Raw genomic sequence first — 13,490 nt, 5'->3', positions numbered from 1 at the left:
TGCAGTCACCTTGCATCTCTTTTGCATAGGGATAAATGTGGTCGGACACAAAAGAAGGAAAAAAATACAACTAAGCTGGAGGTCATAAAAAAAGATCAGACAACATCAACAACTCACATAAATCACATCAATGCTGTCAAAGGGTCTTTAAAGTTGGAGGATAAGTCACAGTTGTATACACAGAAGATTTCTTCATACAGCCCCCAAAGAAGGATGTCCATAGACACAGAAGATGGAAAATCACGAGACAATTTTAAAATGTACGCAGAGGATGCTTCCTATCAGTCATCCTGTCAGACTGGTCAGTCAAGAAATTCAGCCCATTCGTTGGAGCCTAATGCTGTAGCTAGGCATTTACAGCAGCAGAAGCATGGTAACAGTACTGTTTCCCAGGTTCCTAGGGACATTCAGGACCAAAACAGGTACCTTTCACTGAAAGAGGAGATGTATGGGCTTTCCCATATCCCAGAACATCTAATGCATATTTACAATCAACCTATTGCTATTCTTCAAACTTCTGACCTTTTCCACTCCCCAGAACAATTGCATCCTGCTAAATCAGCAACTTTGCCAAGAAAAGGGCAATTAGTATATAGCCCCATGGTGGAACCCATGAATCGTGACAGTTACATGCAAACGTTACCGAAAATGCCATTGCACTCTCATCCACAGCCTTCTGTCTGCAGAGATGAAAACAGCACATTAGATAGTGAAGAGGGCTTACCTTCTCAAACATCAAACTGGGGCCGGTACACTAACAGCTTACTGGAATCTGTGTCTGTTCCTGGGACATTGAACGAAGCAGTTGTAATGACTCCATTTTCATCTGAACTTCAAGGTATTTCAGAACAAACATTATTGGAACTCTCTAAAGGAAAACCATCTCCGCACCCCCGAGCATGGTTTGTCTCCCTGGATGGGAAGCCGATCGCTCAAGTGAGGCATTCTTTCATAGATCTGAAAAAGGGCAGAAAAACAGAGAGTAATGATACCAGTCTGGACTCTGGTGTGGACATGAATGAGCATCATCCCAGTAGGAAACTGGAGAGAGAGAAAACTTTCATAAAAAATATGCCACATTCGAAGATCCTTTATTTGGAAGATCTGGATTTGAGTAGCAGTGAAAGTGGGACTACTGTTTGCACTCCAGAGGACCAGGCTGTGAGGCACATTCTGGATGGAGGGAATGGGCCAGCTGTAGAGCAGCATGATGAAGAAGGTCTAAGAAGAAAAACCGTATCAGGAAGTCATGAATCTGGTATCCCTTCTGCTAAAAAAAGGGATAGACCGTCTATCATGAAAAGAGATAGCAAAAACAATATCTGGAAGAAAAGAGAGGAGAGGCCACTTATTCCTATAAATTAAAACACAATGTGCTTTGTGTTGTTGCTTTCCCTGCTGGTTATTGACCTCTTGGCTGCTTCTGTAATGCTGCAGTGTTGGATTTACAAGGGAAATGTTGTTTTCTAGTATCAAGAAAAGTTACATTTTTTTAAAATATACAGATTGAGTTACTAAATGTCAACTGGGCAGTTGATATTCAATGTGAACTGAAAACAGGGATATGCTACTACTAAAATTTTCCAGTTCTTGATTTTGCTGTCAGTATAGGGAAGGCCCACATTTTAATTAGCCTGTCATTCTTGGATGTACCTCTGGGAATGCACAGTGAGAAATGTAGGCATGCATTCTAATTTTTTCATACTTATTGCTAATTCATTGGTAGACTAGTTAAAGCCATCCCTCAGCCTTGTTCCTAATCAATGTGACCATCTGTACAGTATTTTATATGTGAACTTTTCTAGGGATCTGTTACTGCTTCTTTGTATGATGTAAAATGTTTCATCAGTTACTTCCATGACACCAGCAGATGAGCTCTGTTGGATTTAGGAGCGGAGCTTTATAGCATTACTGCCCTCCCTGTGTGCCCATCCCGCTGCAAAAGGTTGCCATTCCATATAGCAGTGGCAGAAGGGGGAAGTCTACAAGCTCTGTGACCACTGCAATTCGTGGTCCCTGCTGTCTTAAGATGTTGCCAGTCTGCTTTGCTTTAATCTGCTTTGTTATGAACTGTGGACGTTGAAGATTGTCATCTGCTGTGAAGTGGCCACATCCAGCAGAAAAGGACTGGTTCTGGTAGCATGTGGAGCTGCCGCTTCTGCTGATCCCAATGTCTTGTTTTGGCTTCATCATTAGTTAAAATCTCTTCTGCATGCTGTTGAGCCAGTTGAATCTTGAATCCCTGCAGATTTGTAAGTTAGAGTTTGGCCCATAATGAAAAGGTATGCAAGTTTAGACAAATTAAGCCTTTGAAATAGTTTCCCTTAGCAGGAAAGTTCAAGACTGTTACTTTTTATTTTTTGTTTTAAAAAATGGAAGATCATCGCAGGTTTATGTGCCTACATTTTGCCAGCCTGAGCTGCTTTTGTCTAGGTTGTGCATCACAGAGGGGTTAAACAGGCTTTAAAAGTTGGGGGTTTTTTTATGAGCATGAGAGAGCAGATCGCAAAATTTGGTCTATACTGTAATATAAATACTACTTATGACTCATCTTAGAGTTAAATTTACCAAAAGTCATGAATGCATGAAATGTAACTAAGATATGTATAGAGGAAGGAAAAGGCCATCAGAATATTCTTTATTTTTAATGTTCATCTTGTCAAAGTGATCGTTTCAGCTTTGGCTAACAGAAAAGTAGATGCATCCCTTAATGTGCATCATACAGTGGTATATAGAACGTCTTTCTGTGGCTTTTAATCTGTTCCGCTGATGAAATAAGTTCCAGCATTTTGGCTCTGGCAATTTGATTATAAATCATCCTAAAAAAGCTTTATAAATGTTTCCCTTAGAGCTTGGTTAAGGTTCTATACCAAGACCCAAACATACAATGCCTGTATCTGAACTGTGGGTTGAGGTACACTCAGTGGTCTGCCCTGTAGAACACTCGAGAGTTGTAGGAGAGTTCCTACGCAGCTGGGCTTCTGGGAATACTTACTCAGGAAACACTACTGTGAAATGTCTCTTGTTTTGGGATTGACAGTTTTTGAGTCCTTTTTCTAGAAGAATATGCAAGGTAACCAGAATGGTACTAGCAATACATTAATCCACCTTTCTGGTGTGCAGTTGCTTCATGAACAAAATATGATGTTCCTCTTGAGTTCACACGTAAGTTTAAGATAAGTGCTCAGATAAGTCCATAATTTTAATTGGCCAAAATAATTTGGCTTAATTATACAACTTACCTGCTTCAGAGGTGAAGAAGGCGTAATGGTTTAGCTCCAGCTGGCAACTAAGTACCATGCTGCTGCTCCCTCTTTCCCTCTGCGGTGGGATGGGGAAGACAATTGTAAAGAAAGAGGTAAAACTCATGGGTTGAGATAAAGGCAGTTGAATATAAGAGTGCTAACTGTTGAAGCCAGTTCTAGTTCCCTCACCGCTGCACTTTGCTTGGTTTCGTCAAAGTTCATCCTTTGTTAATTTGGATGATTCTTACTGTAATACCATTGATATGGCATATAGCGACTGTAGCAGTGATGACATACAGTGGCAGGGTTATTTAGCAATTAACATCTTACAATTTGATTCATTGGCTATTCTCACCCAAAATCAAATCCCCATGAGGTACACACTGGGCTTCCCTATCCTTGTTCGGCAGCGTCTAAAGCCATCTGGATGGCTTTCACCTCTGCAAACGGGCTCAATTCACCTTGTCCTTCAGCAGTTTGTGATTGTTGTATAGGACTCCACACAGCAGCCTTCCACCTCTGATGTTTTCCCACAATATGACAGGACCCATGGGTGAACAGGGCATATTGCTTCTCATTTTTTGGCAGTTTACTATACAGTGGGGCCTCTTCCACAGGTGTCACCTCTTCCTCTGGTGATACTCCAAAATCTTTGCCTTCTGGCCCGTCCATGATCACTTCCAAGATTCCTGGGCAACTGGGGTTTCCCATTCGAGCCTACTGTGTGATCAGTGCAATCCACTTATTCCATGTAGCATCAGTTGCGTGATGCGTAGAGGGGACCCTTTCTTTGCACATCCCTCCCAGCACTGGCAGTTGAGGTGCTAAGAGGAGCCGTGCTTCTGTACCAACCACTTCTGAAGCAGCTCGAACCCCTTCATATGCTGCCAATATCTTTTTCACTTGGGGTATAGTGGGCCTCACATCCCCTATATCCCGAACCCCAAAACCCTGGGGGTCAACCACAAGTCTCCCCTGGTGCTTTCTGCCAGAGGCTCCAGGTAGGGCCATTCTCCCTGGCTGTGGTGTAGAGCACATTTTTAACACCTTGTCCTGCCCAGGCTGGTCCCAGAGCTACTGCATGAACTATTTCCTGTTTGATTTGTTCAAAAGCTTGTCATTGCTCAGGGCCCCATTAAGAATCATTTTTCTGGGTCACTTGATGGAGAGGGTTTACAATTAGAGTGTAATTTGGAATATGCACCTTCCATGCCTAAGAAAGCTTGTTTCCTTCTTGCTAGTTGGTGGAGAAATAGCTGCTGTTTTGTGGATCAAATCCATTTGGATCTGAAGATGCCTGTTCCTAAAAACTGGATCTCCTGTGCAGATCCCTTGACCTTACTTTGTTTTATGGCAAAAATGCCTTTCAGAAAGCTTTGAACTATTTTCTTCCCTTTCTCATGAACAACTTCTGCTGTGTTGCCCCGTATTAGGAAAAAATTCTTCACAGAAAGAGTGGTCAGACACTGGAACAGGCTGCCCAGGGAGGTGGTGGAGTCACCATCCCTGAACGTGTTTAAGACTCATTTAGATGTGGTGTTAAGGGATACGGTGTAAGGGAGAACTTCGTAGAGTGGAGTTGATGGTTGGACTCGATGATCCCAAGGGTCTTTTCCAACCTATATGATTCTATGATGATGTCGTCAATGTATTGCAGGTGTTCCGGAGCTTCACCCTGTTACAGGACAGCCTGAATTAGTCCATGGCAAAAGGGTAGGGCTGCCAAAGGGATTGACAGAAACCCGCATTAGTGATAACAGTTGTAGCGTACCACTTGGCTGCCTTTGATACAGTTTGTATTGGAGTTCTAGTGTGTCTGGCACAGCAGCACTTCATTCAGGCCATGACAGTCTACTGTTAGTCTCCACTCCCCGTTAGGTTTTTGCACTGGTGTCGCAGAAGTGTAAGACTGACAAAAATATGTTCCAAAAATTGGTTTTAGTGGTGTCAGGAAAAAGGTAGAAGAGTCAAACTGAACAGGAATCTTATATTACAGACACCTGGGCAGACACTAACCGGTTCAGGATGTCAGTTGGGAACTAATATTACATGGTACGTAACTGAATATAAGCTTAGAACGATGACTCAAAACGCACAAACCACTCACCTGTAAGGTGAGGACACTCAATCCCGGGAAGTTAGTTTGGACGGTGTCCCAACCCAAAGGGAGGGCTTCCAATTACAAGACCCCCCTGCTCTGAGGAGAACCACTCAAAGCGGGTCTCCAGTGGGTGCCCAGTTTTATAGCCTGGGTCGGATCGTCGGATCTGAACTGTGGTCATCTGTTTTGGGTTGTGGTCATATACAGCTCTGATTGGTTGAGGGGTCTCCTCAATAGGCTCATTGGCTGAGGTGGTCTCTGGTGGCCTTGGGTATCCGGGGTATGTGGCTGGGGACTCTTTGCGTACATGACCAGCAGCTCATGTGCCTCCCGCCAAGCCAGCCACCATGCCCCCTGTACCACACCGTTAGACCTGCAGGGGCAGGGAGCCATCTCCCCAGCTGAGACACTGCTCCGTACAGGTGGGGTCAGAACCTGTCCTTGAATCACTGGAACTCTTGGGACAGTTCTCAGACAGTTTTTCAGCTAATGTGTCTGGCAGTTTCTCCACAGCTGAGGTGCAGGCCCATAGGGAGGAAGTGAAACTTCCTTTGTATTTCTGGAGTTGACCAGCCAGTTCACCCACTGTTTGTCCCTTGTTTTCTTTCCAAGATAGTACAGCCAGTGAGTTGGCATGCAATGATGGTGCACTCCACAGAAACTTCTGCCACATGGGTTGTGTGCATTGGACTTCATCTGGATCGGTGGGTAGTTGCTCGTTACTCAGATCATTCTAAATCACCTCCAGCATGGCTGATTCCCTCAGGTACTGGATGCCTCTCTCCATGGTGGTCTACTTGCCTTTGGTCACATGTAAGAGCTTCCTTGAAAAGGAGTACCTTTCCTTCACGCCTGACAGAAGTCCCCTCCAGAGGCTGGGGGCTTGTGTCTTTTTCCCAATCACCTTGTTAATGCCTCCTCTCTAGACAGGGATTCCAGCTGCTTGACTTCCCTACTCTCTAATCCCAAACTACTGGCCCCATTATCCCAGCATTGGAGCAGCCAGTAACAATGTGCTCACCTGGATGGCAGCTGAAATCTTCTCACCTATCTTGCAGCTCACTCAGGGATAGGGACTGGGTGATTATCTCTGGTCCTACCTCTTCTGTTCTCGCGATGGCCCTGGTTCATTGTGATCTAAGCAAATTGAATTTTTTTGTGTATTTCTTCTTATGTACAGGGGCAACTGATACCGGCACAAGTTGGTTTTCTGGTTCAGCTGGAGCGCCTGCCTTCGGGTTTTGAGTAGCCACAGCACCTGTTGCAGGGGTTGGAGTAGCCATAATGCCTGTCGCAGGGGTTGGAATAATCGCGGTACCTGTTGGTTTATTTTCCCTCTCTTCTCCTGGAGGGTGCTGCACAGTATCATGCAGTGTTTGGTAGATACTGGCCAGGGCCCAGCACAGCGCAGTAAGTTGTGCCTCCCTGGAATAGCCACAGCATTTTTCTTTCAAACATTCTGTCACTTTATAAGGGTCCTGTAGTCGTTCATGAGTGAAGTAAGTTCCGACCATTGGGGGTGAGTAGTTCTCTAGATACTTGCCCATATTTTCCTGCATGCCCTTACGCCTGTCACCATACTTTGGCAGAGCCTCGGTCATATTCCTAAATTGCTTGTTAACCTTAAACAATTTTAAGACCAGAAACACATTCAGAAGACATAGAAATAGGAACGTGCTGGCTTGAACATCCTAAGAATATTAAAAATTCTTAAGAGCTATTGTAATTAGCATGGAGAAGAGGAAGATGAAGGAAGGTGCCTCCACCACAGATTGGCTCTCCGAGAAAAGGTAAAAAATGCAATCGTTGATAGTTTCCACTAGATGGCTCCCAAAGTACAAAGATGATGGCAATTCTGAATACAAATACAATATTGGTCTTAAAATCAATGATATTTTTTTTATACCATAAGCCAGTGTTGCTCCATACAGCAAAGCGGTAACCTTGATCCAACTCCTACGAGTAGAGAGCGGCACATAAATACCGATAAACAGCATATACAGCAAGTAAGGTGTTACATAACTCTGAGAACAAATAAAGCAACACTGTGACCTGCAACTATTAAACTAATATAATCATAGGATGGTTCGGGTTGGAAGGGACCTTAAAGATCATCCGGTTCCAACCCCCCTGCCATGGGCAGGGACACCTCCCACTAGACCAGGCTGCTCAAAGCCCCATCCAGCCTGGCCTTGAATTCTTCCAGGGATGGGGCATCCACAGCTTCCCTGGCCAACCTGTTCCAGTGTCTCACTACCCTCACAGTAAAGAATTTTTTCCTAATATCTAATCTAAATCTTCCTGTCTTTCGGTTTAAAACCACTACCCCTCATCTTCTTGCTCTTCTCCACTCCATTCCCTATAAGGTCTCCCCGGAGCCTTCTCTTCTCCAGGCTGAACAACCCCAACCGTCTTCATAGGAGAGGTGCTCCAGCCCTCTGATCATCTTTATGGCCCTCCCAGTGGACCCGTTCCAACAGGTCCATGTCTTTGTTGTGGTGAGGACTCCAGAGCTCCAGGTGGGGTCTCACCAGGGCGGTGAATGCTTATTACAAATACAACATGTTTTAACATGTTCTGTTCAGATCTGGTTTTATCTCAACCCTTTGAGCCTCCTGTTGGGTGCATAAAAGGACTGTCATGGTTTAGCTCCAGCCAGCAACTAAGTACCATGCGGCGGCTTGCTCATTCCTCCCCTCCCCAGTGGGATGGGGAGGAGAATCACAAAGAAGGAGGTAAAACTTGTGGCTTTGGGATAACAACAGTTTAATAGAACAGCGGAGGAAGAGAAAAATGATAACAATAATACTGATAGAAGAATATACTAAGCAAATGATACACAGTGCGATTGCTCACCACCTGGAACCTGGCACTCAGCCCATTCTGGAGCAGCAATCCCCGTTCCCTGCCCTTTCCCCACGCCCCACCACCACCACCCTGCCCTCGCCTTGCCCCCGGCCAACGCCCCCAGTTTTATACTGAGCATGATGTCATACAGTACCAAATATCCCTTTGGCTGGTCTGGGTCAGCTGTCCTGGCTGTGCTCCCTCTCAGCTTCTGCTGAAAGTTAACTCTGTCCCAGCTGAAACCAGGAAAGATGGCTTGTCATGTTAGCATGCCTTTGGTACTCCTTTTATAGGTAATTGTAATTCGATTTTCCTATGCCAAATACATTTTCACAATACTTTTTTTCTATATTGAGTTCCACTGGATTGTGTGTATGACTGACTCTGTAGCGCAAGATGCTGGTATTTTCATCCTTTACTTTGTTATATGTATGAGTAGGAATCCATTTATATATTTTTTGAGTGTTTCTTCTGAAAGCTACTTTGATTTTTTGAGGTTCGATACTGCCCTGCTCTGAGAATTGCATCAGTTCTGATGACTCCCTTTTCAGCCGGAGAATATATACCTACTGTTGAACATAGCAGAAAATCCCTGACAAGCTAACGGCTTTGAGGTTTTAATAGTAAATTGATACATCTCTACTTGAAATTTCATTTACCTACAGTAACTTAAATGTATTATAGAATTTTTTTTAATGCACTTTTTCATTGTACATACCAAAAAGACCTAATTCCTCCAAGTTACTTGTATCATTAAAAAATACAGACTACCTTAAATGGCTTTATTCCTGTGAGTTCAAAGACATGAAGTTGTGCGCTCCAGTGTTCTTGTTCTGCATCAGAGCAGGTATCTGGTCACCAAAGAAAAAAGATTAGAAATGTTGAAAAGATCAATTATAACTCTGAGACTTTGAAGTAACAGTGCCAAAAGAGGGAGTGCTGTAGTGCAGATTCTTGTCTGCTTTGCTACCTGATCAAGAGCAAAGAGCGGAGTTCGGTTCCGTACCGTCATTCTAAAAGAGCTTTTGGCTGTCTGGATTTAGTCTCATTTTTGCCTTGCACATGTTGTGGTGCAAAATGGCCCCTTTAAAGGCCGTGCATCAGTGATGCACTTCAGCTTTTAGCCAACAAAGCAAGTCAGAGTGGAACAGATCTTCTTGCAAGAGTTTCTTGCTGCTAGGCTTCTCAGGGGTAGAAAGAAAGATTGAATAAAGTTTTCTGAAAAACAGGTATCTCATCATCTATAGGATTGGTATCTCTACTAGAGAGTAGCTCCTCCCTTGCCAGATGGGGGTGTGGGCATGTCTTTTAGTGGAATATTTAAATTTTTTCTGGAGAGCACCTGCTGCAGTTCTGGTAATGTCACTTCCGAGGCTGTCTTTAGCTGTTCCTTCCATCCATGCCAGTCATGCAACAGCTTCGCTTTCTTTGTAGATCCCATACGCCAACTTTTCTGTGGGTAACTTGCTAGCGTTTGTTGCATAATGTCTTATGCTGCTGGTAACACTTGAAAAGGCTTTTCTAAAGTTCAGTTTTATATTAAGAATAAATACGTAACTTGTTTTCTGTGTCAGAATATGAGAAAACTATTCTGTAGAGAGAAATTACTGCTGCAGTTGCATCTGCAAAGTTAACTGCTACATGAAAACAGGTGATGCCCCTAAGCACACAATGACAGGGAATTTTTCCTTGGCCCTGTCATGAGCATTAAATCTTGTATTCTAAAAAATCTATATAACTCTAACATTATTAGAATTACACTTCATATTTATATTCAATATTTGCAGGATATATTATCTGAGTCTTCATGTTCCAGCTGTATGTTGGAATTCATGCACTGGAAACCCATGTTATCTGTTAGCGACTGGAATTCTTTTTGGTTTTAGATCATTAAAAAAAGGAGTTTGACTACATGGACTTTAATTCCAGAGATTATGTGGAAAAGACAAAATTTTATCATGAAGATTGTCTTTGTGGTCAAACTCATACTTTTAAAATATTTTTATGTATGATTCCAACATATGAATTTATAGGAATCAATAAACTTATTTTTTAATATTTTTTTCTTCTGTTGGCTCGGTATCGCAGCACTAACAGAGTGCTAAAATGCTAATGCTAAAATTATGTCTCTACAAAAAGTAGCAAGGATTCATGGCACACTGCTCTTGGAAAGGCCGGGGAAACATTCAGAGGTTTTGACTTTGAATCTGGAGGTTGATTACCGTGGGAATAAGTGGGCCATGCCTGAGGCACCTTTGAAATAAGCTCCCTCTAAAGAGAGGGGAATGAGTGGGAAAATTTGAAAGGATGTAGCTTCTTTCTGATGTGTGTTTCCAAACTGATATGTATTTGTGCTTCAGTGGAATTGATTATTTTTGAAAAACACAAATGTTTGCCAGAACTGTGTCTCAATTCTTCACAAGATGCTTCTTGAGCTGTCACCTTTTGCAAAAAAACCCCACATACATGTTTTAAGTGAAAGATACAGAACACTCAAGACCAAATTTTGTCATATATTTAAGCTGAAAGGCGGTTAATAAACTTCAGGAGCGTTTCCCCGGCATGACTGCGATACACGATGTTGAGATTCTTCTTGCAGAAGGGTTTATCAGTTCCAGGTCTTCCCTGGTTTTGATAAGGTGGTTAATGGAGTTAGCGAAGGCCACATGAATTCATCTGCAGGAAAAAGCCTAGGTCAGTACTTTGATGTATCATAAATTAAGTGATCAGGCTAAATAGTATGCAGCTGTATGCACGTGAATCTGGATATGTTACCTAGAATAAGCTAATGGACAGTAATTATCAGATTGCTGGCAAATGACACCTGTTACAGAAATTCTTTAAAGAAGAGTGTGAGGGAGAAATCACTTAATTCCATTTGATTAACGGCAAAAATCTTTCTAGTACTGTCAGAACATAAAAGAACTCTGGTATCTTATAGACCTGAAAGCAAAACTGACGTGACGATTAGGGACATTGTTTACCAATGTAGAACTACAGATGACGCACAAAAAATAATTGGGGAAGTAAGAATGTTCAGTTCTCTGCTTTGTTTTTATGCAGTAATTTGTACCAAAGAGGATGAAACGAACGGGCACCAGTCGAAACTCTTCTCATAAGTTAAAAGATGAAACGTGTTAACAGTATTACTGATCTAACACTGCAAATTAAAAGGCAGTGCACTACATCCATTGTCTAGCACTGCATATTAAGAAAATGTGAAGATAAATTAGCCTGCTGAAGTGCCTTTCTCTTCCATCAGACTTATTTTATCAGTGGGACACCTGACTATCTGAAAAGCACACTATGGTATGTTTTCTGTTAGCCAAAACCCCCGCAGCGCATACTTACAGTTATGTAGCTTTTATAATATTTTAAAAAGCAGATCTAGTGGTTTTTATGTTGGAATACTGACTCCTGCATGTTGATGATGATGGTAACTGTTGTAAACCCTGGGGTTTTTTGTATTTTATGTTTGAAAAGAAATTAAAAAAAAAAAATATCTTTAGCAATCTGAACAGTAGTATCTTTTTAAAATCTACATATGGGATCTGTTTGAACTTCATAAGTCAAGAGTAAGCGTCTTGAAGTCACTGGATTTACAGGTATGAAACTGGGATTTTAAGTTCAAAAATGAAACGAATATATGTTTATATATAAAAACTATTATAATGATAAAAATCCTTTTTTCAGCTGTTAATCTTCCTTGCCAGTGAAAACAGAAAGTGTATGGAGACAGGTACTTAATTCTTATTTTCTAGAACCAATTTTTATCTCAATGTGGAGCCTAACCTGCATTGTTCATATAACCCAAGTTTCTGCTTTTTAAATTATATTTTTTTTAATTCAGTGGAATTATGCGAAACACAGCACTGTGCCTACAGTTAAAAATGAGCATTCTTTTATAGCAGTTCGCACTAATTTGTGCCACTCTTTGAACAGTAGGCAACTATATTTGTGTTAAAGAATTTATATGAAAGGTGGTTTAAATGACTTTAATCTGAGCTTCATTTTTTTTTAAAACCTGTATTCAGTGTGTTCTGATTACCAAAAAAAATGGCTTCAGTTTTTTTGGGTTTTGTTTTGTTTTTTTTTTTTTTAAGACTGGCAGGGGAAAACTCTGTCACTATTTTTAGTATTAGCACTCTCAGCTTGAAAACTATTTTACCAAATTATTTTTTTTTTCCAGTCATTTTAAGACTTATTGAACATTCCTATATTCCCCCTCCCCAAAATGTACTGGTACTTTATTCCCCGGTTAATTGATTCAATTCCTTTGAAGCACTTATTGCACTTCAGTCCATGTTAGAATAGTAATATTTTTACAACATCTTAATATTGTGTAGAAAGGCACTTTTTAGTGCTCATTAGAGCATGGAGTTCATAAAAAGCCCGGCTCTACAATGCTGACACATAGGTGAACTCATGGCACTGACTGTGCTCACCACCTTGCACACTGGAGCCTTATATTCAATGAACACTTCATTACCTTGGAAATCATTTTCGACAACACTCTAGTATGGGTATTGTTCATGTAAAACATTCTTGATATTCAGCATCCTGGTTTGAAGTATTTCTACCTTTTTCTATTTTGTCAGAGGTGTCTTTTCATCTCTATTTACTACAGTATCAGTGTTTCTGTTGCTGAAAATGTAACTAAGATTTGTAAAATGTTATAGCTTATGCAATATAATAAAAGTTTTAAAAAGTCATCAGTGCCTTAGCTTTTATTTAAAGGTCTTTGAAGTCACACATTGTTTAGGAACATACCTCTCTCGCTTAACGCTTTTTTCCTAAATACCACTAAAAATGTGTATTTCTATCATCACCATAATTCCAAAGACAAAAGAATGTTATTGTCCTTAAGTTTAACAATTCTAATTCAGTCACATTCTCTGTTCTATTTCTACTGACCACAGACATCTCTATCCACTTTAAATCTGATTCCTGTTTCTTGGTTAGTGCGGGTGGGGTTATTCCCTGTGTAAATTGATTTTGTTGCAGTTAGAAAGGGGTGCCCAGAGGAGAATATTATTTCAGGTTTTGTTCTGATGTCTGATCTCTCTGTTCTTTTATTTAGAGACTTTCTGTGGCTCCAAGAATAAATAAAATAGTATTTCTCTATGTCTGCACAGTGCAGAGACAGAGGCAACAGTTCCAGCTATGAATAAGCTCAAAGTACTTAAATCCAGGTAGAAGAACGTGACAAGACTGTGATATAGAAGAGCTTAATTATATGTAATACTAGTATTTTTCAAGTCTTTTTCTTTTCCTGATCTTCACGAAAGCCACGTTCC

General features: G+C 41.3%; 1 protein-coding gene across 3 annotated transcripts in view; it reads left to right on the top strand.

Annotated features, from left to right (window-relative positions):
- The window catches only part of FAM171B (family with sequence similarity 171 member B), a 44,324-nt gene extending 31,426 nt beyond the window's left edge, over positions 1–12,898 (top strand). For 2 of the 3 annotated variants that reach the window (XM_063341048.1, XM_063341047.1), the window contains one exon: positions 30–12,898. In XM_063341048.1, the coding sequence (XP_063197118.1) occupies positions 30–1,365 (1,336 nt within the window). In that variant the 3' untranslated portion in view covers positions 1,366–12,898. The remainder of the gene's footprint in view (positions 1–29) is intronic. The other variant, XR_010071940.1, reaches the window with a different exon arrangement.
- Positions 12,899–13,490: the final 592 nt, after the last annotated feature.

Source organism: Chroicocephalus ridibundus, chromosome 7, assembly GCF_963924245.1.
Source record: "Chroicocephalus ridibundus chromosome 7, bChrRid1.1, whole genome shotgun sequence".
Taxonomy (NCBI): Eukaryota; Metazoa; Chordata; class Aves; order Charadriiformes; family Laridae; genus Chroicocephalus; species Chroicocephalus ridibundus.
The sequence above is the reverse complement of the archived record's forward strand: the minus strand, read 5'-3'. Positions and strand labels throughout refer to the sequence as shown.